Genomic DNA, 26,392 nt, shown 5'->3' with positions numbered 1-26,392 from the left:
ACCACTTCAAGTGCCTACCAGAGACATCAGTTGACTGACCCCAAGATCTCAACCATGGGAATGGAAATGGAATGCTTACCATCACCAAGCCTGCCAAGCAGCAGAACTCTTACCAAAATAATTTGTTTGAATTCAATTGGACACCAGATTTGGGGGGGGGGGTAGAGGACCTGGGAACAGGGAAAGTAAGTAGGCAGTTTTTGTACTCAAACCTCAGCTCTGGCTTTTTCTGATCTTGTAACCACTTGGCTTTAGTAAAAATATATATCTTTCACTATGAATGCAGTTGAAGGCTTTTTCTTTCTAAATGACCAAGTCGGGACAAGTCCAACATTAAGCCAGATTTGCAGTAACGGTCCACCTGGAGAATTGCCTCTACCATGGGGATCATGCAAGAGATGTCAGACCATGAAGGAGAGCAGGAGGAGATGAAAGCCTGGGGGGAGGTGGAGAGACAGAGAGGAGTACCCCAGGCTAGAAGAAGCAGAGATCCCTCTAGAAGCAAGTGGCTGACTGAAAGCTCAGTGGTCGACCAGAATCGGGAGATTGGAGGATTGGGATAAATCTCCCCACAGAGTAACTCCTAGCCCATCCCAAGCTGGCACTCCATTGAGCCGCCTTTCGTATTTGTCATAGTTGGTTTCTGGGGCTTGGTTTTCTACTTTTTCCTCCATGCTGCCTCAGTCCACATGTCACAACAGAGCCAAGGTTCCCTGCCCACAAAGCCCTGCCCTAGTGGGAGGGTGAAGAAGTGAGACTTACGGAAGAGGATGGCAAGGAGTGGTAGGGCCCCCTACCACCAAGAGAGAAATGGGATAATGTCACCCAGGTTCCAGGCACCCCCAAACCATCCACTGCAGTCTTTTGCCCTAAGACAGGACCAATGTTGTATATGCGTGACATATGACCGCTGGAGCAGGGAATGTCTTTTATGTTCTCTTCCTAACTGTCCAATAGGGTGCTGTTCCATGACCATGCTTCAGATAGATGGGGGGTGAGGGGCTGGGGCCTTTATCTCCCTGCCCTTATGGATGATTCTTTCTGTTCACCCCTGATACAGTTCAAAGTCAGAGGAAAACAATACCCTTTTTGGTTGGTACAGGGGTATGACATTCAGTATTAAATAAGCCCCTTGGAAACCCTTCCTCACAAACATTCCAGGTCTTTGGGGCCAATGGCCATTCTGTGTCAGCTGCAATACTCAACCTTTTGGAATGCTTTATGGGTGGTATTCGCCTTACTCATCAATTTCTTTACCTTCCAGACTGTCCTATGCCCTTTTAGGATATATTTGCTTGCTAAGTTACAAGCCACCATCTTTGCTCTAATGGTTACACCCTTGTAACAGGCCACTTATAGGCACAGATAAAGAACCCTTTGCATGGACCAAGGATTGTCAGGTGATGTTTGATAACATTCAAACTGCTTTAGTCAATGCTCCAGCCCTTGGCATTCCTGATGTCACTAAACTATTCGCCTTGTATGTGGCTGAAAGTAAAGGGGTGGCTACTGGGTCCTTACTCAAACCCTTGGTACTTGGTCTCACCCTGTAGCCTATTTTTCCAAACAACTGGATCCTGTTGCTCAAGAATGGCCAGCATGCAGGCTTCCGGTTTGCAATTGTGGTGCTGGTGGACGTGCGGTGAGACCACTCTCTCTGCCGTCCGGTTTCCCTACGTCGGAAGACCCTGGAAAGGGTCGAACGTCGCCCTGGAGGGACGACCACCACTGAGGAGGACCCTCGATAGATCGCGGAAGGGTGGCAGCCCTTCCATTTGATCCTTTGGGCCGACGAAGAAAAGATTGGCCATTAACACGGCGAACCATCAAGCCATTCCAGCCAAAAGCACTACTAAGCATGACAAAAGCAACATGGAGGAATTGGGTGAGATTTTACCTTACCTTTCTTGCTTCCTAACTACTTTCCTGTAAAAGCCTTTGGAAATTCTTTTTTTTTCCCCTCTTAATTCTGCGGCTCCTCCCTACTCTGGGAATATAAAGCTAAGGGAGGAAAAAAAGAACAACTAAACTAAACGACTAAGTATTTGGACTTGTAATTTCTCACCTGGCTCCCCAAAGGTTTTTTATTCCTACAGAGACTTATTATTTTACCTATTTGCTAAACTGGAAAAAAAAAGAATATTTCTTTCTTCCTTTTTTAAACTGGATAAAAGCTTAACTTTACATGTTACTGGGGACATCTTGTGGCAAAATTTGGTACAGCAAGTGAATTTTTTTTTTCTGATTGGGAGACTTGCGAGACTAAGAATTGTCCTTGACATTATCAAAAAAGATAAAAATTTGAAACAGCTGGGTGGTGAAAAGAACTCTCTATAGTGGTGGACATTTATTGACTTTTATTAAAAATAGCCTCCACTAAAGAACTATCTGTAAACACCACAGAAATGGATGAATACCACCCACAACTTAACTACAGACCTATACTTGAAAAAATCCTAGAGGCTACTGAGCTAATAAATTCCAAACTGAAAAATAAAGGCGCCATCTTAAAGCTACAAAATGCAGCCCAGACTTTAATCAATGAACTTACAATTCAAAAGGCAATAGAAGAAGAAGGAATTAACACTAAAGTGGACTTTAAAGAATACCAGGCTACAATCTACTTGGAACCTTGATACCCAATCTTGATTTCATCTAAAAAATCTGCAATTCTAACAGCAACAGAAACTGAAGAAAGCAACACTAAGACAGAAGGTGCTGAAGACTTACATACACAGTACACTGAGAATTTAGATAACCCAGATGACCAAACAACAACTACAACATTGAACATGACTTTTTATTTAAACCATCTGAAACCAGAAGAAGAAGAAGGCCAGCCTGAATTTACGACAAATACACTAAGCCAAATATGGAAACTCAAATTATTAGGCTAACAATCTAATGACTATGAAGGGACTAGCTTCCCTGAAAAGCTGATAACTGGATGGTTTCCTTTGATTCCAATGACATATGTAGGAATGGAGATCCACCCAAGCATTTAAAGGCTCTGCTATGGAAGCCTGTTTGGCACAAAAGGAAGGCCAGTTTGTTTTTTTTATGCGACCTTTAATGGAAGCCTAAAATTTTCACTTAATGGATTAAGGAGATTTTAAAAGACATTAACTGATTTAATATTTAGGATTTAGACCTATAAGGGAAATAAAAATTAGTTACTAGAATAATAGTTTTGAATTATAATATAGAAGATGGATTCAGATGATAAAGATTATTTAATTAGTAAGTGATGATATTAGGATGAGAAGTAGAATATGATTGTGAAATAAAGTAAGAATTTATCTTAATAAATAATAAGTGTATTTTAGATATGATAACTATTTTGTAATGAACTAAGGGAACCATGGATTATCTGAAACCTAAATACTATGGACATTAAGCCAACTGGAATACTGTAACTGAAATCAGATAAAAGTTAAAAACAGGATATGGAGGCGTATAAATCAAAAGATATTGATAAATGTTTCAACTGATTGAGTTATAATTAGCAATGTATTAATTTGAATGTGATATAATAATCAAGGGAAACAGGAAATTTTTGATGATGTAACCTGACTTATGTATGAAAGAGCTTGTTATTGGACTATGGATTACCCAACCACCATGTTGCTTCCTTAATACCTGGAGCTTTGTAAAATTGGAAAATTAATAAAACTTGTTTTAAAAAAAAAGAAGAAGGCCAGCATGCCTTCAGGCTGCTACAGTTGTGTTCTTCTTTTGGAGGCTGCTGAACAATTAACCTTTTGGGCTCCTATCACAGTGGAATCACCTCATTCCATCCAGGATTTGTTAGCATCTAAGGGGGGCCATTGGCTTACAGCCTCCCGACTAGAGCGGTATCAGATTGCACTCCTTGACAACCCCAAGTTCATTTTAAGCGCAGTAGCAGGTTCAATCCAGCAACCTTTCTTCCCCAACTGGAACAGGATGGTGATCATGATTGTGTATTGACTATTACAGAAGTATTTTCTGGCCAGCCGGATCTAACTGACCAGCCATTGGAGGAGGTGGACAGGGACCTGTATACAGACGGCAGCAGTTTTATGGGTCAGGGAGAAAGGCTAGCTGGCTATGCCGTGGTCACATTAGTGGGAGCGACCACTCTCTCTGCAGGTACCTCAGCTCAGGAAGCTGAACTCATTGAGGGCCTTGGAGAAATCAGACGGTGCAGTTAATATATTTATAGACAGTAAATATGTGGGGAGGTTTGTGTTATACATGCACGTGAGGCATTATAGACGGAGTGTGGTTCATACATCACTGCTATTAAATATGGGTGGGACATTTTAAGGCTATTGGCTGCTGTTTTGCTCCTGCATAAGGTAGCTGTCATGCGCGTGAGGGCCCATGTTAGGGTTGATACTGAACATGGAAGGGGAAACCTTGGCCGACCGCATCACAAAAGTTTGCTGCATCAGGTCTCCTGCCCTCTTGGTATATGAGTGTGCTTGTACCCTCACATTTGCCTGTGCTGGCTCCAACATATATTTCACAGGATGGGCACAGAGCTTATAGATTGGGTGCTGTTTATCGTGGACATAGGCTGGAGAAGGACAGGAAATGCCTTCTCCCAAGATATGAATTATGGGCCCTCTTACAAAACTTGCATGCCATCACTCATTGGGGTTACAAGCCCCTGGCTGAGTTTCTTATAAAGGACTATATTTGTCCTAGGATCTATAACAAGGCCCTCACAATGATCAAGCAATGTGTGATTTGTTGATGTAATGACCTATGGAAATTATTAAGTTCCCCTTGGACAGGCTTGGGGCTGGCTAGGATCCTGTTAGTTTTTGGGAGGTTGATTTTACTGAATTGCCATGGACACGGGATTTTAGGTACTTGCAAGTTTTTGTGGGTGCTTTCTCTGGATAGAATGAGGTTTTTCCCTGTCGTACTAACAAGGCATGTGAGGTGGTTGAGGCCCTCCTGAAGGAAATTGTTCCACTTTTTTCCTTTCCTTACCAAGGCATTGGCTCTGACAATGTGCCCCCAGGCAGCCTCTTAGCCTGTTCCCCTTCAAGATCATGTGTGGTCAGCCCTTTCTTTATCACTCTTCCTTATCTGTTCACTCTTCCTTATCTGTTTCCCTACCTGTTTTTGGAGACCAGGCCCTCAGGGAATATATACACTCTCTTGCTAATAATGTTTCTTCCACTTCTTAAGCTGTTCAGGCCCTCCATCATCCAGGCTTGGATCATCCACTCCATCCTTTCCTTCCTGATGATCGGGTGCTTGTTGGATCCTGGACTGATTCTAGCTGTTTAGCTGGATGCTGGAAAAGACTCTTTGTTGTTCTTCTCGCTACCCACACAGCGGTCAAGGTTGCTGGAATTCGTGCTTGGATTCATCACCTTCACTCTTCTTCGCCACCTTCTGATGCTGAGGACCACGTTGCTTGGACTGCGGCCCCTTGTGCTGGGGAAGACCGTGGGCTGAAGCTTCTGTTTGAGGGCCAACACTGATCTGTATGCCAGGACGTTTTGGTCATTGTGATACCTGTGCCCGCCGGGCTTCTACACGGGCAGTTTCCTCTCACCGGCTTCCTGCTTCCTTGCACCGCGGGCTTCGTTTCTCTCTCTCTTGGCTGACACCTGGTTTTTTTGCTTGGGTTGTTTTTTTTTGTTACTCTGTCTTGTTTTTCTTTCCCTACTCCATGCTTTCTTTCTTTTTTGTGGAGCCTGATCTACCCTTACAGGGGGGATTATGGGAAGGGTGGTCGTTGAAAGTGGTCACAGTTAAGATATGTGACATGGCTATGGGGACAGCTGCTGTGGACTGGGATGTACAATCTGACACACCCTCCAAGCATGAACTCTCTTGTTGCTTTGCCTCCCCATATCTCAGCAAGGACGGTTTCTTCTTACCCATGGTTGGGTGAGTCCAGATGCTGGCCAGAAAACCCAAAGACCCCGACACATGTATCTCACCCTGGGAAGTTAATACAAGGACTTCAGCCAGATGCTTCCCATAACGCTGAGGTTGGACCTACAAGGGGTACTTTGCACGATAAAGCCCAAAGTAAGATGTCTGATATACTGCCTCTAGAAGAAACCAGACATCAGGAAGGGGTCCTGCCATTTTCAGTTGATCATATCTTGTCACAACAGCCACCTCCTTTTGATTCTGTACCTGAACTGTCTGGGGAATTACAGACATAATTCCCCATCATTCCCAGTAAAATAGATGGCCGAGGTGGTCCCCAATTTCCCAGTCCCTCTTTAGGAATTTGGGGCTCCAATACCCATATACAGAATATGCAAGCATGGGTTAAGCCTTTGAATGTAACAAATTGCTGAATCTGCACACATATACCCCCCCCACTGGTACACATAGATTGATCATGGAAGCTACACCCTTAGGAGCCTTTATGTTCAGCATGAACAGTACAACAAGGGGCTGGACACTTCTTGTGTTTGGGGCAGAAAAGCTGCAGATTGCTAAACTAGGGGCACGTATACAGCACCCTGCAGCAACTTGCCTTAGTCATTTTAATTCTTCTTCCAGATATAAGTTAGGGATCCATGCACCTTGCACAGTCACATGGAAGATCAGTACTAGCATGTGGGACGATTGGCATAGATGTCATCAGACCTTTGGCCTTGACTACAAGAAGGACCCCTCTGCAATCTGTAGTTTGTTTGCAGCCATGGAACTCGTGGCTTATATGTCTGGTGTTAGAGCTTATATGCCTGAGGGGTTGGAAGGCAAACCAAGCATTTATCTTGCTATCCACCTGGACTGATGGTTCCTTTGTGGTCAGTTTGCCTATGAGTCTTTGCTAGCTTACTGGTCTGGTACATGTACCATAGGAATTAGGAATTACCCTAGCAATCTGAAGATTTCTACTGATACTGTATGGGAGGTCTTCAATGGTATATTCTCATTTCTTACCAGTTGGCTCCCAGGATGCGGATGGTTTAGGGCACAGGTCGGCAACCTGCGGCTCCGGAGCCGCATGCGGCTCTTTGAGCCTTCCCCGGTGGCTCCCAGCCTCCTCTACCTTTGCAGAGAGAGACAGAGACACAGAGAGGCAATTGCGCTTCCCTGCTTTTCTCTCTCTCTCTCTCTCTCTCTCTCTCTCTCTCTCTCTGTGTTTGTGTTTTTTTTTGTGTGTGTGTGTGTCTGTGTGTATGTGTAAAAGAGAGTGCACTCACAGTATTCTCCGAGGAGCTGAAAAGCTTACTGGGCGGAGCTCCTCCCTTTGCTGCGTCTCTGCAGGAAGCAGGAAGGGCAGGAGAGAGCTAGCTAGCCCAGCTAGGCTGACTCAGGAATTCTGGGAGTTGAAGTCCATGAGTCATAAAAGAGACGAGGTTGCTTGTTGGACAATAGCTTGAAGCTTGCCAGGTGAGCAGCAGATAGGAGGGGGGGGGAGAAAGAAAGAGAGAGAGAGGGAGGGAGAGAGAGAGGAAAGAGAGAGAGAGAGAGAGAGAGAGAGCGGGGGAAGAGGAGTGGCAGACCAAGGGCAGATAGAAAGGGAGGGAGAGAGAGACAGAGAGAGACAGAGTGTGTGTATGTGTGTGTGTGTGTGTGTGTGTGTGTGTGTATATATACACACACATACATATATACATATACATATACACACACACACATACATACACACACACACACACACACACCTATAATAAAGGTAAAAAAGGATATATGCAGTGTTATCTTCATTTTAGATATCAAAAGGGTTTTGCGGCTCCCAGTGTTTTGTTTTTGGTGGGAAATGGGTCCAAGTGGCTCTTTAAGTGTTTTGGGTTGCCTACCCCTGGTTTAGGGAATTATTCCTTGGTCTTTTCTTTGTAGTATTCCTTGTTCTTGTTTCCTGTTGTGTTCTTCACTACTTGCCCCTAATTACCTCTGCTTATCCTAAATGATGTGGGCAACGTACCACAGAAACTTATCCTCTGTGTCTTCAGTTGGGTGGTCATGCTCCTGCGCACTGCTCGAAGCATGAAAGGGGGGATTTTGATGACCAGGACTTAGGGGACAGTATCAATTGTGAATACATACAGATGGCCTCTCTCTGTCTGGTCACTGCAGAGTCCTGGATGCAGGGTTATGAAAGAACAGCAAGGAAAACACACAATGTCCTAACCCACCTGAGAAGGTATGATATCTTTAGGGAAACACCCAAAAGGGAACATGTTTAGCTACTTCTGCTTTCTCCCTTCTTATCTACAGTGTGCCAGACTTACTGGGTGAAATCTTTATCATGTGTGTCAGCTTTGCTGGATGGGTTGCTCATGTAATTAGAAAGAATAAATACAAGGATTTCTTGTCATTCGGGGTTCCTCTCATTTAGAGGAGTCCGTCTCTATTCAGTTGAATAAAAACGTAAAGCTTGAAGGCAACTTCTGGTTTCCTGTATTTTTTATCAAGCAAAACCTAAGAACCTGCATATCAGGGAGAGCCGGAATATGAGGTGGTGTGTATCATAGATTCCTGTGTTTGCCGGGGACATCTACAATATTTAGTGGACTGGAAGGGCTATGGCCCCGAGGGCATGTTGTGGAAAGATGCTGATGCTGTGCATGCCCTGTGGCTGATCCGTTGGTTCCACTACTGATATTTGTGGAAAGCTGACCCAGGGGGCTCTGGGAGGGTGGGCCATGTTGGGGGGGATAGTGTGGTGTCTCCTTTAATGATTTCCCAGATACCTCCTCAGATGTCAGCTCAGGGGAGGATGAGCCAATTCCTGGCACGTAAAGCAGAGAAGAGGCAGAAGCAGAGAAAGTCAGCCAGACTACTTGAGAGGGCCCACCCATTTTGATGGGCTGTACCAGAAGCTGGCTATTTATCACAGCAGACAGATGGAGATGTTGCTGGGAATGTGTTTTGTAGCTGTGTGTTTGATTGTCGTGATTCCTGCTTCACTCTGGATTGACACCATGTTTGGAATTGAATTGTGCTTGGAGACTCTGAACTTTGAGCCCCTTAAGTTCTCTTGAGTGTGGATTTAAGTTTTGCCTGGTGGATTTAAGTTCATCACTTACTAATAAAGTCTGAGCAACTTTCAAGTGCCTTGTGGACTATTGGGCCATTGCTTTGTGGACTAACCTTGGTTTGCTCATGGCTGGATTATATTGGGACAGTTCTGGGTTTTGGTGAAGGGAATTGCTGGGAAGTATTAATAAACTCACTAGATCACAATTACATGTGTGTGAGAGTGAGTGGGGTAGCACAGAGGGAGACCTTTGACAAGCTGAGAATTGAAGACCTCCCAGAATGGCCAGACCCATCCCCGGTGCAGCAGACCAGGGTGGCAGCAGCCCAGCCAGCCATTGCCCGACTGGGTCAGGCACTGACCCAAGCCGCTTTCCTGGTGCTAGGAGGAAAAATTGACAGGGATCTGAAACAGCTGGCCTTCCTCCTCACCCAAGTGAGGAATTACATGGAAAAATATGGGCCAGACCTGCCAAATGTCTTGGCCAGAGTGCAATGTGTCACCATGGCCTTTGACAGAGAGGCTGCAGAATGGCTGGTGGCCCTCCATGTTGATGATGTGAAATTGTGCCATTTTGACAGATTTATGGCTGCCCTGAGGAAGCAGTTTGAGGACCCACTTACCAACTGGAAGGCCCAGACCAGGATCAGAACCCTCAGCAAAGAAAACTGCTGATCACAGCCTACATTTAAGAGTCCCGAAGCTTGGCCAGCAAACTGGCAGATCAAGTGCTTCCAAGAGGGATTGGCCAACTAAGTATTCTACACCTGCCTATCAAGGGGGTGCCCCAAACCCTCAAGGGTTGGTATGTTCTGGCAGGCAAGGTGGACAAGTCTGACACAAGTTGATTTTCCTCCTAATTTTTCTAAGGTCCAACTTTTGCAACTGTAAGTAATTAGAAAACACAATAGTGCTGACTAATCTGCATTTAGTTCCAACGTTGATGTTCTTGCTTTTCCATACTTGATTCATGCTCATCTTTGCTGTGTGATACAGTATTATTTGAGGCTTTATTTCTGTACAACATTCACTGCTCTGAAATGCTTCATCTGAGAACTACTTGTGCTTTTTCTCTTCTTTTATGAAATGTGTTCAACTGGTGTTTCAGTGATGATCAACTGAATTTCTTGTAATAATTTGTCAAGTATCTTCTCAGCAGTGTCCAGTAGTTCAAACCTATTTTTAAGCTCAGCTGCATACATGGAACTGATCTGGGCACTTTGGAAAAAGTGCAAAGAAGAGCAACTAAGATTATTAAAGGCCTGGAGACAAAAACATATGAAGAACAGTTGCAGGAATTGAGTATGGCCAGTCTAGAGAAAAAAAGAACTAGGAGTGACATGATAGCAGTATTTGAGGGGCTGCCACAAAGAAAAGGGGGTCAACTTATTTTCCAAAGCACCAGAAGGCAAGACAAGAAACAATGGATGGAAACTAATCAAGGAGAGAAGCAACCTGGAATTAAGGAGAAACTTCCTAACAGTGAGGACAATTAACCAATGGAAGAGCTTGCCTTCAGAAGTTGTAGGGGCTTTATCACTGGAGGTTTTTAAGAAAAGACTGGACAGCTAACTATCTGAAATGGGTCTCCTGCTTGAGCAGGGGGTCGGATTAGAAGACCTCCAAGATCCCTTCCAGTTCTATTCTGATTGATGATTGATTGATTGGGCGATATCAAACTTGATGGTACTCTTTTTTGATGTTGCATAATTTGACTCTGATCTTGAGTGATGATGGAATCTTACTTGATGACTTTTGGGCAGTCATCAATCTAACAAATGAGTAACACATCTCTCTAAGAAAGCATCTAAATAGGGAAACATTATTTAAAGACAAGTACTTTTCAAAGGAATTTAACTAAGCAATACAATTCTTCTGGTTCTGCACATATCTTATTTTCATTTTATCTTGGTGGATATATTTCAGTGACATCATAGACTGAACACCATGGAAACTAACAAAGCATATATACACAGGCTCCTGCTTGACATTTTCCACTCTGCTTCTTGCTTGCTGTTATACAAGTAGCTTGTTGGATAGGAGGGCACAAATATTTTTAAAAAAATTGATACAAGAAACAATACACTCAGTCTTTAATTATCTTAGTAACTCTCAGGCAAAGCTAGCACTTGGTTATGTAATAAAGAAACACACATAGCAATGATAGAGAAGGCAGCTGTAAGGACCCACCCCACTTTGCATCTTAAGAAGACAGAAGTCTTGGAATAGTTCTTCCAACAGGCATCCTTTATTAAAAGAAAATGGTTGCAGGCGTTCTAGACAGGACTTGGGGTTCAAGCTCTCTCATTCAAGGTTTTAAGGGGTTCCCCAGTAGTCCCACCCAATTACCCCCTTCTTCCAGTGACAGTCTCAGGCATTACACTCCCACCCCCTTTTCCTTACTGCCGGCTGGAGGGAGACTTCAGAAAGGAGTACATGAAAGGTAATAGCCCCATTGTTATGATTAGTCCTTTTGGTGATATCCACATCCAGTCCCTTTGAAGTGTACTGAAGGAAGTGAGGCAGAAATGGGGTTTTCTATAGTTGATAACTAGAGATGAAATATAATTGGATTCTGACAGCAGCAGTATTCACAATCATAAGGAATGAAGAATTTCAGATGAATTTGTTAAAAACTAGTAGCTCCTTAACTACTACTACTACTTACTCTGAAGCAGACTTTCATTTCAACAAGAATGAAATTTTTTCCCTATTTAATTAAATTCATGAATAAAAAAGACTATAATATGTAGGATAGTTCTATGAAATATTATGTGATCATAGAAGAAAACTGATTTAGGTTCATAGACATAAAAAATTAAGCAGATTTCCACAGAAAGGGAGTTCAATACAATTGCCAATAGCTTGCTCAGGACACCTGGCTTTTTCCTGCTGCAGTAGACAGAATAAAGATTATTGTTTGATATTGTAAAAGAGATCTAATATTGCCAGTCTGAAGAATTAAAAAAATGCATCTAGTTTTAAATTCATACAGTATTGTTGAGCTTGTTGATATTATAATAGGAATTTTTGCTATTGTTACTGCTAGTATACTTGTTTTGTTTGGACATTCAATAATTCCCAATTTAATATAAACTAGACTGGACACAGAGTTCTCACAATTCTATGAAGGATATAAATAGGATCCATTTCTGCAGCACTTCTCTTTCTCTCTCTCTCTCTCTCTCTCTGTGTGTGTGTGTGTGGTGTGTGTGTACTAAAATACCTTCCATTGTCAGAAAGAAACTTGGGATTTTTAAATTACAATGGCTGAAATCTGAATTGGTGTTTCATTGGGAATGTGGTAGAGAGTCTGGTGGTCTGTTAATCTTGGTCAGAGATGGGGAACTATGATCTCTTTATGACTTCTGGACTTCAACTTTCAGAATTCCTGAGCCAGCATGGGAGTTGAAGTCCACAAGTCATAAAAGAGCCATAGTTCTCCACTTGTGATCTAGGTCAGGGGTGTCAAACTGCTGGCCCACAGGCCAGATGCGTCATCGGGAAGCCACGCCCACCCCATTGCCAGCAATGGCGAAAAAGCTCCGATACATTGCGTGACATCACGTGACATCACGAGTTTGACATGTCTGATCTAGGTGATCCTCAGCCCAGACCCTTTCTCTCCTTTACCTGTTCTTGGGGCTGTTGGTTGGTGAGTGGGGAGGTGGGCATAGACTTGTAAATAAGTAGCCTCAAGAATTTGGCAAAAGACAACAGAGAGAAATAATTTGCAACATGAAAGAAACAGCCCCAGCTCAGGTCCTTGGGAAAGAAAGACCCTCAACTTCATTTGGTTGGAGTGATAGGATCTTTTACTAAGGTTAAGTGGTTGCAGCAAAAGAAAAGCTAGATCTAAAGATTTCTGTGCAAAGGTTTATGCTTTACCCTTTTCTCTGGCCCTCCCCCTTTGACCAGTCTCCCACTGTCCAATGGCGTGCCATTCAGATGTTTTTGGGAATGGCTTGGATGTTTGGTGCCACTCGATGCAATTTCACAGTCCATTCTCAGGCCAGGTGTCCTTGAAGACTGGTGTAATGCAGACCTGGCACCTCTGGTTTCCGTCAAAGCTGTTACCCTGCCCCTCTTGCCATTTGTCCTTTCATTCCCATTCCCATCTCTACTCTACATTCAAGTCCCCCCTCTTCCAGTGGGGCATTTTATGACAGGATGCCAGGAAAGTGTAGAAGCTGAAGATGGCAGATCTGACACAGGTCACATTTCACTTTTCTTATCATAACTTCTACTTTGTTCAAAACTGGTGTTTCAAATCTATATTACAATACCTCAATTCCATGTTGTTTATATATAAATAAATTGCATAAGCAGAAGCCATTTCTTATGACACCACAGTTGTTAGTTATCACTTGAATGCCAATTGTCTGTAAATTAAGATTTATTAAATTCCCAGAAATGTGAGCAGAACCAGGCAGGCATAGAATTGCACTGTACAATATTCTTTCTTGGTAATAAAAAGTGGTACCTAGGGGAAAGTGGTAATTGCTTCTTCCAATCATAAGATTATTTTTTGAGAAAAACCTCACTTCTAGATCTGCTTTCTGCTTAGTATGGTCACAGGGAGCAGATTCAGTCTGTAGGACAGAATGGCTCCAAAGACTGCACAGAAGGCGGGGTCATTTCTTTATCATTCTTCTGCCCAGGTAACTCCATCTCCTGACCACCATTTCTGTTCTGGGCCAGTGCCTTTTCTTCCAACAGAAATCCTCCATGGAATCACACTCTTGCCACATAACTGGTGGCAGAAAGCCACAATGAAAATATAAACAGTGAAATATAAATACATCCAGTAGGTTGTAGACTGACCTTCAATTTCCTTTGGAAGCTCTGTGCAATGCTAAACTATGGACCATGGACACAGGGGTAGGATGAAACCCAAACACTTGCATTCTAGTGGCCAGCTTTAGCCCTTCCATGGACAATAATAAGCAGTGGCCTGACCAGCCTCACAAAGTGTCTGTTAAATCAAATAAAACTGGAGCTGCTGCACCTTTTCATTGACACAAAAATTGTGCAGCTTAGTTTTCTACATGTGCATTAAATTCCATGAATTGGTAGCTATGTGGGCTAAACATTTTTGCTATTCATATTTAGAAGATAAATGGCTTACTTGAAATTCCCTAGTCTTGAACTATTTGTTCTACAGTAATGAAGCTGTATAGCCTAATATACACTAGTATAATTCTTATAGAAGCCCATGAAGAAATTAGCCTTACAAGTGATAAATTAAATGGCTAGCCAAAATGCCCGTAGGCACTTAGATAGAAATGTCACCATACATTTATAAATCAACGAAGATTTGAGAAGTATGGATTTCAATGTTCAAATAGGTATGTACATTTGAATTATTTTGCCTTACATCACAGATGTCAAACTCGATCACATCATGTGACATATCATGATGTATTGCTGTGTTTTCTGCCTTTGTGGAGACGGGATGGGTGTGGCCTGTGCATGACGCATCCGGCCTGTGGGCTGCCAGTTTGACACCCCTGCCTTACATGAATATAGAAAATTACAAATAATTTAAGATTTATTGTTTTGGCAAAGATAAAAGTTGATTTCCTTTGTTCAACACCTCCCCAAGCAAATAAATCCTTTCGGCTAAGATTGAATCTAGATCAGTATACTTGAAGTAACATTCATTTTATCCTAAGTTCTTTAGCAATTTACCAAGGCACTGGATTTAATTGGACAGTGTTCAGTTTTCAGTTCTATCTATGACAGTAAAGGGGGCTGCCTGTTGAGAACTATGGTTCAGGAACTGGCAGGTCAACACTAATTCAGGACCAATCTTGTTATAAGCAAGAAATAGTTTGCTGAGTCCATGGACACAGCACAGAGTAACTATAAAAATATCTACCTTTAGTAATAAAAATAAAAAAGAATTATCCAGAATCTAGCAGTTTCTACTTGAGCTATAGAACAGCCTGCCAAATCTTTTTTGTTTTGGAGTGATCAACAACCTGGTTGTTGGGATCAACAGTGCAGATATTTTAGCAAGGCTCAAGGCAAAGGGGACAGGTTCCAACAGAAAGGAAGATCAAATTAATACTAATACTGGTTCCTACAAAAATTTTGAGCCACCTGGGAACAGTAATGCACGCACAACTGGTGCTCAAGTAAAGGGATTAAGAAATAGATTTCTACCATTGCTAATATCCAAGAAGTCAGTATTAGATCAAAGAATGTTGGAGGCTATTCATCATCATTTGAGGCTGACCAGTTTTACTGACCTGGTCTAGGTGTTGTTCATTGTCCCACAGAAAATCAAGACCTGAAAGGCTGTTTGAAGCCACTGAACAGGTTCATCAGACATTTATAGTGGAAATATTGATAACCACAGCAGAAGCTACAGCTAGTCCTTTACTTACAAACATTCATTTGGTGACTGTTCAAAGTTATGGTGAACAAAGGGACCTATGACCTATGCCCAAAGTTACAACCATTGCAGTCCTGCAGTTTTGTGATAAAAATTTGGGCATTTAGAAGCCCACTCACACAATCATGGAGACACTGCAACTCCTCCCCATTGCCTATCTCCCCCATTCACTTCTCCCCCTTTGGTGACCCTATACTTTGCCTTATGGGGCAGCAAGCAATCCCAGAGCCATAGTGCACCAAAAAGCTATCTCAGATTGGAACTGCCTGGGTATTGCAAGGAAAGAGTCCACCAGAACTGAGGCAAACTGGAGTCTGACTTTGCCATACCAGTAACTGCACATCTTCTCTTCCCAACTCTCATTCATCTGAGGGGTTTTTCCAAGTTAAAAGCAGCAGTGTCCCCACCTCACTGTTAGTATAAGTGTGCAGGCAATGCATGCTTTTTTAAAAATTCCCCTTAAAGAAATCTGCCACCAAAGGAGGACCCAAAGGCAAACTGAATAGGAGTCCGAACTCCATGCTTCCTCCACCTCCATCCCCCACATCTAACCTTCCAATTTGGAAGAAAAACTTGGAAGAGTGTTCCTTGCAACCAATAAGCATGCGAATGGATCTTGCTAGCAGAGCAAATGCAGCCTCCCACACAGAATTCTGTTTCCTTGGACTGAGAGATAAGGAAGGTGGCAGTGATGCAAAGGGGCATTTTGGCAGGCTGCATCCAGGAGCTATTTGCAAAGATGTGTATTCGAGTGCTATTGCTCAGAGGATACTTTAAACTTTTATTTGTCCCTGAATCCAAGCCCAGCCCAGCAGCCAGACCAGGCATGTTACATCAGCAGCAGGAGCAAGAAGAAGGTAAAGTTGAGCTAGGGCTGTGGAGAGCAGGGCAAGAGGGGTCTTGTAAATAAACAAAGTGGCATGGAAACAAGTCTGTTGACAATTGTTACACTTCCTCTATTGCCATTTTCATTGAAAACCCCGAGAACTAATAAAAACTGTAAGAGAGAAATTAATATGTAACAAATGTGTGGGATTGCACATGGGATAGGGTTGGGGTCATTGTGGTGGACAAGCAATCCCAGAGCTTTGCAATTCTGAGACTGCTTGCAAGGCAAGGTACAGGGTGACCAAAAGGCAGAGATGGGGAGGGGTGATAAGTGGGTAGGGGGAATTGGATCTCCTGTGGTCCTAAGTGCAGGTATGCAGCCAAGAGCCTGAACATGACTGAGAGGGCACTACAACAGCTGTAACTTATGGCATAGATAATAAGTCCATTTTTTTCAGCACTATCATATTTTTGAACAATCACTGAGCAAATGGTTATAAATCCAGGACCATCTGTAAGGTCTTTTCCAGCACTAAAGTTCAAAAACATCAATACACTTTCTATGTATCATGGAAAAAGTTATTGCCATTCACCGCACGCTTGTATCACAGTTAGATGCAAGTGTGGAAAGATCCTATGTAAAGCTGTTTTAATATCATACCTTAAATCAGGGGTGTCAAACTGCCCACCCCAGCTCCGGCAATGCAAAAAAAGTCATGATATGTCACAACATGTCATGTGATGGGGCAAGTTTGACACCCATGCCTTAAATGTACTTCATCTGTTCATTTCACAGATCATCCAGATAACATTGTCACAGCTGCCAATATATGATAATTGATATAATATTGATAATGTGATGTCACCAAAGAGTGTGGCACTAAAATGTTCATTAACCCGGAATAGAGGGGCAGGGAAGAATGTTTGTATAAAATAGGTGTATTACATTTAGCAAAAGTTTAAAACATCTATTTTACAACTTAAATCAATTAATGAAAATCAGGTAAGCACAAATCAGTCATTTGTCACCTAGCTTGGGAATGGATGCTTGGGAGATCCAGGTACTCTCTGCTGTTAGCTAGTTATATAGCACAGGGCAGAACCTATGACCGAGACATGCTTAGCTACAAAGATTCAACTTCTCAACTTTCAACCATTTGTATATGTGAACAAGAAGTAGGTGAAATCACCATCTGTTCAAAAGGTTTTATCAAGCTTATTCTTGGAAGAACACCAGTTCTCCATACAAGTAGTCAGACATTTTCAGGGAGGGCAATTTTGAAAAAGCCTACACATCTTATCACATTTCAGAGATGCACAAGTCAGTCACACAAATATTTGTTACATATTGACTTCTTATATTTTTTTTATTTAGTTCTCAGGGTTTACAGTGAAGATGGCAATGGAAGAAGTGTAACAATTATCAACAGACTTGTTTCCACAATACTCTGTTCATTTGAAGAAAAAATGTTAATCTAAGTAACCATTTTGAAAGGGCATCTTAAAGAAACATTCAATTGTACTGCTTAGCAGAATCTATATACCAAATAACTTTTTAAAAATGAACTTAATAACAAAAAATTTAAAATGTTGCTAGCATGAAATAATAAAGGTTCAAGGAATATTCCAAATGTGTTATTAAAATTATTTTGTCTGTCCTGGCCACATTTTATTATCAATATTAGAAAATGGTGCAGCCATAATCAAAGTTCTTAACATTTCAATTTTACCTCAGATCTAATTATCTCATGTTACATTAATTTCTCTCAAAATCTCACAAGTATGTATTATGTTTCTTATCAAATCAGAAATTGTAATAAAAAAATTATGATTATCTAACTGCTCATTTGACTAAGAAATCTTGTGAGAAAATGTGAGAATATTAAGCAACAAATAATAGATTGGATCCAAAGAGATACAATATTAACTTCTTATTATGGTAAGCAATGGATGGAGGAATACCGCATACCTTGAAAAAGAAGATAAAAAAGTATTGTTGAAGGAAAAGTCTTCATCAGGGTCCAGTCCAAGCTGGGAATAAACAACATGACGACTGCTTTAGAAAGAAGGTTGCAGTTTATTGAAGAAAAGAGCCAGACAGAAAGATGGCTCTGGAAGAAAAGAGAAAGAGCACATGTAGGGAGTGGGTTTTTATACTCTCTGGGGCTCTTGAGGTTGTTTCCTCTTCCTGTTTGAGGCTTTGTATTTCTTGTACTTTGACCTGAGTCTGAGTGTGCCCCTTTGGCGTCTGTGGGTTAATCCTATTATGTCCTGTCTTAGAATTTGGGTGGGGTATGTAGATTTTAGGTGTCTTTGTCTTCCTAAGCTTCTAGGTGGAGGGCTCCAACCTTCCTGAATGGATTATTACATCTACATTTCTACAGAGCTGGTTTCTGCTTGGGGGAAGGAGACTTGGGGCTATTAGGAAAAACTGGGCATGCTTTTCTGCCTCTTCAAGATCCTTTGAGGAAATATAATATTTTGCCCTTTTAATATTTCCCTCTCGGGGGGGGGGCATTGACTTCCCACAGTATTAATGAGCAGGAAAGGTTAAGTAAAAATAAATACAATTGAAAATAATTTTATTTGAAATGTTTTGTGTGTGTGTGTGTGTGTACTTGGAGTATATTGGAATGGGAGGAGGCAAGGATTGAAAAAGAAAGGAATGGTGAAGTTCAGTAAATGAAGAAGTTAAAAGAGGATCAAGTGACAATAGGAATGAAGTAGATTATTAAAAATTGCTACAACCATTCAGAAAATAGTTTGGGATAACAATTAAATGTTATATAGGTATTTATTAGACACACACTCCTTCAGCTCCCATGATCCTGTTACCTGGCAAAAGGCAGTGACTGGAATAATTAACTGCGAAGTTTCTCTGGAGGAAGTGCATTGATCTCTCAAACTCTCTTTTCCAACACACCAAGGCATTTTTTTTATAAAACAGCACCCCATGGTTAGTTTTCTTTGCATTCCTCTTGATATGAAAGCTACAAATTGGAACTGAAGCTTTGTTTAGGATTTAAAATTGGGACACGTCTTCCTTGCCTTGGGCAAGATGATAGGAACTCCAAATTGCCTGATTCCAGGTTTTGTTTGCCTTTATGCTGAGTGAGTACGTATCCCAGAAACTCTTGTTTAATGTAAATAAAAACATTTAAAATAAGATGAAATTATCTATAAAAATCCATTTCATTTCATTTGTTTTGTTTTCAATGTAATAATCAAAATCCAATAAACCATGGAATGTGAATTGGCCTCATATGTGTAACCACAGTTGATAATCTCAGGCCAAAGTGTGTTCTTCTGCTACATATGGACAAACAGCACAGTCCTTGTATAATGTTGTTATATCTGAACCAGACCGATAACTGCTCAAATATGCCTCCTATAATTCATGCAGAATTTCAGTTTTGATTTTTATATTTTTTGTAGTTATTTTTTCTACAGGAATGATTCCAAAAGCACTCTCAATGGAAAATGCTATGAATATACTTCTTATGCTCGGGAGTATTCTCAGAAAACAAAAAAAGTAGAAATATTGCATAATAAACTTCAACACTCCTGTTAGAAAAACAAAACCTATCTTCCTTAATATGGCTATTTGAAAATGGTGGAATAGAAATTGTACACAATTCAGTTACAGGAAGGGTTTGGAAAACTGACTATTGTGTTGTCACATTTACAAAACTCAACCAATTCCAGGAAGGAAAAAGGAATTGTGCATAACAAATGCTCAAAATAGAATTGATGTTTAGCTGAATGTAAGAAAACAATGTTCTACTAATTCTATTAAAAAATAAATTGGGGAACAGAGATTGTTTTCCTGGATTCTCCACAAGCAGCTAATACTACTCAGAACAAAGACTAGCAGAATAAAGAAAAGAATCAGGCCAAATTATTATGCAGCAGCAACAAAACCACATTCTGAACCAATGCATCTGTTGTTGAACAAAACACAGCAACGAAAAAGAATGGCGGTTTAAAATAAATACATGGCTGCTTATTCAATCCCACGCCTAGTTAAAGAAAATCAGCCAAGAAGTCATGAAAGCTTAGACTACTGTTTCTCAAACATTCTGCAACTATGAACGCTAAACAAATGTTTGAAATATGAAGAAATCAGAGAATCCATTTAAATACCCAATTCCATGTTTTCATCTTGAAGAGCATGGGATAGATTTTTCAATAAATACGATCAGGATTATTGTGTACACCAGCCCATCATTCTATTTGTAAAACTCATTTAAAATTGAGTTTTTGTACCACAACAACAATTAACTCAGAATATAAGCTAGTCAAGAATGTTATTCATTAGAAATCTCTAATTACTAAGGGACATTTAGATGCCCAGTCTAATAACACTCATTTTTAAATACCGGTACTCATTCTTCATATCTTCTATTTATTTCTATTCGCATATGCAATATCACAGTTCTACTCATATTTGGTAACTATACTTGAGACTACATTATTGTCAGTTTTAGTACTGCATCAGTCAATTAATTATCAGCCATTTCTTTCTTTCTGCAAAGCAGGTGATAGGCAGGAAACGCAGAGAGAGGACTGAAGTGGCCCGCAGGGTAGAAAACAAAGTTTGAGAATAAATGTGATAACCCTTCATAAATATATTGCTGAAACATGTGACCATATATTTGAATGGCTCTGAAAGCCATACAGAACAAAGAGTCTCAGGTCCTAAATAACCAATATAAATGAGAATTAAATTCAAAAATAAATTGACAGAAATAAAGTTATGGGCCCATAAAATGCTGGCCACAATTCAACACATAATCAAGATCATTAATCTGTACTACTGTCAAAGTTCCTTGTTTTCTGATCAATAAACATTAGAAAATATGATCTTTTACAACATTTCCATACTTTCATTCCATATAGAGAATCTCTTGTTCACTATAAGGCAGTGGTTCTCAACCTGTGGGTCGGGACCCCATTTGGGGTCGAACGACCATTTCACGGGGGTCGCCAAACAACACAGTCCGCCATTTCCCCCCCCTTTTCTTTAGCTGTGCTACTCCCTTTTATTCTATTGGCTTTTGAAAGCCAATAGAATAGACTCTCTTGAATAGAGTCTAATTCTATTGGCTTTCAAAAGCCAATAGGAATTGTCCAGGCTGTCTCTGCCCTGCTGAGCCCGCCAAAAGTCCCATTCTGCAAATGGTGCTGCACCAGTTGAGTAGTCCTCGACTTACGACCGGTTGGGGGTCACGGCATTAAAAATGTTGTGTTCTCCTTACCTGCTTTTGACAATTAGGGCTTTAATAGAGGATATTTATAAACCATTCTGAGAACACTTTTGGTTTTTAAGGATAACATATATTTTGCAATAATAGAAAACATCAATTTGCCTTAAACATGTTTCTTATCTCCTCACACAGAAGCTGCTTCTAACAAAAAGAATGGAAACAGACCAGTTACATATGCTTTTTTAAAGGTGCCACAAGATAACAAACTATTGTCTTACAGAGACATCTGTACCTGCAGAGAATTTATTTCCTGCCTTATTATTTTTACAAGGCAGCAAACATATCTAACATACCTTCCTCCTATTTTCCCACAACAACCCTGTGAGGTGAGTTGGGCTGAGAGAGTGACTAGTCTGAGGTTACCCAACCCAATTGACTTTCATGGCCAAGTTGGGATTTGAACTCATGGTCTCTTGCATTCTAACCTAGTGCCTTAACTCCTAGACCAAACTGGTTTCATGCTTAAGTTGACAATTCCTTCCAATCAATGCCCCCTAAAATAGTTAAAGTCATATATGAAAACAAAGCTCTGTTTCAGTAGATAATTGTTCAGCTGGGTATGCTTTATGTTAAACAAGAAGAGAGGTTGATCAGATGTGCTACTAACCTAACAGCAGCACCAGTCTAAGTGAGAAAAATAGTAATGTATTTTGAATATGAAACATAACTGATTTAGATAAAGGTTTTCCTCCTGGAAAAGTAGTTATCAGGCATGGAATAAATATGGAAAGGAAGGGAATTTTTGTAAGAAAAACAATAGATGAGATTTGCTTTAAACATTATATATATATATATTATTTTGATGATATATTTTCCTGTTTGTCCATAACTTCTGGGATTCAGAATTATATTGGTTATGAAAATGGAGATTCCATTTTCTACCATAGCTGAGGTTGACATAGACATGCAGCAAATAGCCTTGGGTGGGGTTGAGATAAATGGAAATGGCTGAAGAGGGGAATTTGAATCACTCCTAACTTCTTGGAAGAAGCAGCTAGAGAAACAGAGGAATTGTCTGATTTTTAAGAAAAAGTTGAAGTTTTCTAAAACCTGCATCCTCTGCAAATTAAAAACCCTTAACCTTAATCCACAAGGATTTAGGAAAATCATAGTGCACTTTCATAGGGAGAAGTGTTCTTGTTTTAAGGGCATCTCAGTCGCCAACTGGAAAATACCCCAAAGTGAGGAGAGGAGTGATGATAGATAACAAAGGGAATTGAGAGATCACCTACACTGGCTGGCCTTGGGGTCCCACAATGAGCAAATCAATATTCTTTTATCCATAGAACCAACAACATTTATTTCAGAGAGGCAGTTTTGAGAGGTGAAAGAAACTGAGCTATGAAACGCTCCCTGGAATGAAGGCTGACACCCCTCCCAGCCCTCCCAACATGGTCTGGGCGCTCCAGAAGGCACTTTCTCAGCCAGGGTAGAGAACCGGAATGTCGCATTGAAAAAGAGAGCCAAGCATCACTACCAGCTGGGGTAAAGCACTCAAATCTCTAAATTGCAGGATTTAGAAAACACTAATACATAAGAGGGAGATACACGCCCCGAGAAATACAATAATGCAAAGGCGAAAAAGACTCACCGAAGTAGACAGTCTTGTCGCACTTGGGGCACTTGGATGCCATGATGGATAACGAAAATCTAACCACGAGCTTTTTCTCTGGCTGTCAGCTCCCGACTAACACGCTTCTTCTCCCATCCACCCACGCCGGCTAGAACACGCCTTAGTTGCACGTCCATTGGCTGCGCGCTCCAGCCAAGAGAGGAGAAGGCCAGTTGAGATGGAGTCGCCACTGGGTGGGGCTATTGGTTCCCCCATCGCCTCCCTTTATTGACGAAAGAGCACAAATAGAGCAATGGGATACCTTCCTGCTGTATCCTTTCAAGCATACAGAAAGGCAGTTTCCGGCGGCTGGGAAAATGAACTCTGCTTTGCTTCTAGTTCTTAGGTTGGTTGTTGTCTGCTTCCTAGGTGGTAGTGTAGTGGTACTGCCACCATCAGAATGAAGGGTGCACACTCCTTTTAGTCAATGCTCCCAAACAGCACGGTGTGGGAAATCCTGGGCCTAGAAGGGTTGTACTGTATGAACAAGCATCTAAGCAGGCGGTGGAGGCTGTTGTTATTCATGCTGCAGAGATAAGCAAGGGTCAGCTGCTAAAATCAAAAACTGCAGTACCCACACGGAGAACAAAGTTACAAGACAGTAAGTGCAGTGAACTGAAGCAGGCTTAAGATGAGTTAGAGACCAGGTGGCTGCTGTCAAACTAAAGTCATAACAAGCCAAAGTTGCCTATCCTCTATGCCACTCTCAGCTCTTGTGAAGCCGACTAGTCTAGATTGCAATGGTTTGCAATTATTGATTGTTCTTGTGCTTCTCACCTTTCCCAAAAATGCACACCTTTGTTGACTGACCCATATTCTTGCCTTCCTTTTTGGAATTGTTTCCTCCTCCTTAGTTCCCCTTCTTTTCCTAACTTTCCAGAATGCTTGCACACAGAATAATCTCCTGCCTCAGGTTTCCCAAGTTCCCTCATTTTTTGTTTTATTCCTTATTAAAGCATCTTTGTTTTGAAGCTATGACAAATAAAGCCAAAGGAATGCTTGGGTCAATAGAAACATTGTGGGTTCAAAGACATAATGGATCACTGATAGACTTCTACAAAATGTTTTTGAATGTGATTTGCACTTTGTTTATTCTGTCTGTATTGTTGGTGCCACCGAGTCATGTAGCTAGAGTGAACTAGTATAATGGGTGCTCAATATTGCTCCATAGATTCCAGCACTTGGTATTCAGTATTGCACACACAGTTGCTCATTTCCCCCCTTCTCACTTTCCTATGACCGCCCTCATACAGGAGCATGGAATCCCATCCAAGAAAGTTTAGCCATGCTTTTTCATAGCTTTCCTGCTGTGCTTTGGATGCCTACTACCTATAAAGAGAAGTCACACTGCAGACTTAATATTGTGTCAGAGCAATGGTTGTGTTAATATGCTGCTGTTTTTTTATTTCATCTGCTGATTGCTTTTATATTGTTCTATGTTTTTGCATAATTTTTGATTGTTATTAGCTTCTAGAGTCATGAATTTGAGATTGACAGCCAAATGAATGAATGAATGAATGAATGAATGAATGAGTAAATAAATAAATTTGTTCCACAGATCTCAGCTACACCCAGATGCTTGGCACTCATCTTCCCCACAGTTTGCATTCAGTCAACTGCAATTCTGGGAATGGAAATCTGATCATTCTGATAATGGGTGGGCTGGAGTTCACACCCCCTCATATGTGCCTTAGTTTCTGCATAGCTGCACAACAATGAAGTAAGCAGCCAATATGGTGGCAACCAAGATAAATGTGAGCTATTCACCATTCTGAAAGTATGGAAGGAGGATTATAAACATGAATTGGCATGCATGCTCATAGATGTCATTTTGCCATGGTACAACCATCATCTTTTCCTAGTCACTGTACCTCTGCAAATCTGTAGGCCAAAGCCATGGCAGAAACACTAGTGGAAGTTATCTTATATCCTATGCAAAGCCCTTACAGGATATCTATGGAGATTCTCAGTCATTCAGGTCATAGTTGTCTCAAAGGTGCTTTTTCAAAAAAGGCAATTGGACTGTTTTTTCCTTAAGGAAGAAGAAAAAGACATTTTGCTTTTCATCCAAGAAGCTTCGTCAGCTAGATGGGGGGGGGGGGATGGAAAGATAGGTTTTGACAGGATGGTGGAGGAGGGGGGATGGAAGGATTGTATTTCTTTGCAGTCATTTGGTCGTTAGCATTCTCTCTCAGAGCCATTGAGGCCACTTGGGGGTTTCATCTATGCCCTCAGGGTCACCTGAATCAGAGTGCAAATGGTTGTGGAATCTTCTTAGAATTGTTGAAAAGACTGTATTGTAGACAGGAGAGAGGTGGGATTGTATTTTCCACCCCCCCCCCTCTGTTGAGGGAGTGTCAAGGTTCCGACTAACAAACCCAATGAAGTGAGCACAACTGAGACAAACCAATCACTAATGCAAAACTTTACTGGGTAAATCATTTCGGCACAGGTGAAAGGAAACCAGTTCTGATAAATTGGTTCCTAAATCAATATTAGCATTATTTAGAGGGCGGGAAAGTATAAAGTTCCCTCCCTCCAAATAATGCAGTCACACCTTGACAGGCGGACCCCGCCTAAAAACTGGAAGGACCCTGGAAAACAATAAGTACATGTTACTTTCTGAAATCTCCTCTATTGTTATGGCACCGGGTTTTGCGGGTATCTACTATGGAACTTATTTATTTGATGGTTTGCCTTAATGTGGTGGGCCATGTAATTTTCTATGTCTTTTTTCATGAACGGCCACCAAAATTACCTTTTAATTAAATGTAATGTTTTTATAAATCCAAAATGCCATGCTGATTTTGTATCATAGCATAGCTGCATGAAAGTGACACTCTGGGTGGTTGGTATATATAACTTTTCCCCCACCCATGGCAGTCCATCCTTGATTATGCACACATGTCTATTTTTTCTGGAACCATTCATCTGTTTCCAAAGATTTCCGGAATTCAATTCCTGTTTGGCTACCCAGCTGTGGTTTTAATTTAGCTTGGGCTCTGGTGGTTACTGGTGCTGCCAGTTGTGGTTCAGGCATGAGTGGTTTAGAATCGGTGGCTCGCGTGCTATTATATTGGGGCATGCGAGACAGTACATCTACCAGGAAGTTCTTCCCCCCCGGCAAATGCTTGAGCGTAAAACGGAATTGGTGAAAATACTGGGACCAGCGGGCTTGCTTGGGAGTGAGCTTCCTGGGTGTTTTTAAGGCTTCCAGGTTCTTGTGGTCCATCCAGACCTGAAAAGAGATTTTATTCCCTTCAAGGAAATGGCGCCACAAAAGTAACGAGCATCTCACCACATATGCCTTTATTTCCCACATGGCCCAG

At 41.3% G+C, this 26,392-nt stretch overlaps 1 protein-coding gene across 2 annotated transcripts in view; it reads right to left on the bottom strand.

Moving 5' to 3' along the window:
• The window catches only part of CRIP2 (cysteine rich protein 2), an 83,340-nt gene extending 60,077 nt beyond the window's left edge, over window positions 1-23,263 (bottom strand). Inside the window, exon 1 of one of the 2 annotated variants that reach the window (XM_039326153.1) lies at window positions 23,043-23,263. In XM_039326153.1, the coding sequence (XP_039182087.1) occupies window positions 23,043-23,085 (43 nt within the window). In that variant the 5' untranslated portion in view covers window positions 23,086-23,263. The remainder of the gene's footprint in view (window positions 1-23,042) is intronic. The other variant, XM_039326152.1, reaches the window with a different exon arrangement.
• Between the last annotated feature and the right edge of the window lie 3,129 nt (window positions 23,264-26,392).

Source organism: Crotalus tigris, unplaced genomic scaffold (assembly GCF_016545835.1).
Source record: "Crotalus tigris isolate CLP2741 ecotype Arizona unplaced genomic scaffold, ASM1654583v1 scf7180000024339.11422700, whole genome shotgun sequence".
Classification (NCBI taxonomy): domain Eukaryota; kingdom Metazoa; phylum Chordata; class Lepidosauria; order Squamata; family Viperidae; genus Crotalus; species Crotalus tigris.
The sequence above is the reverse complement of the archived record's forward strand: the minus strand, read 5'-3'. Positions and strand labels throughout refer to the sequence as shown.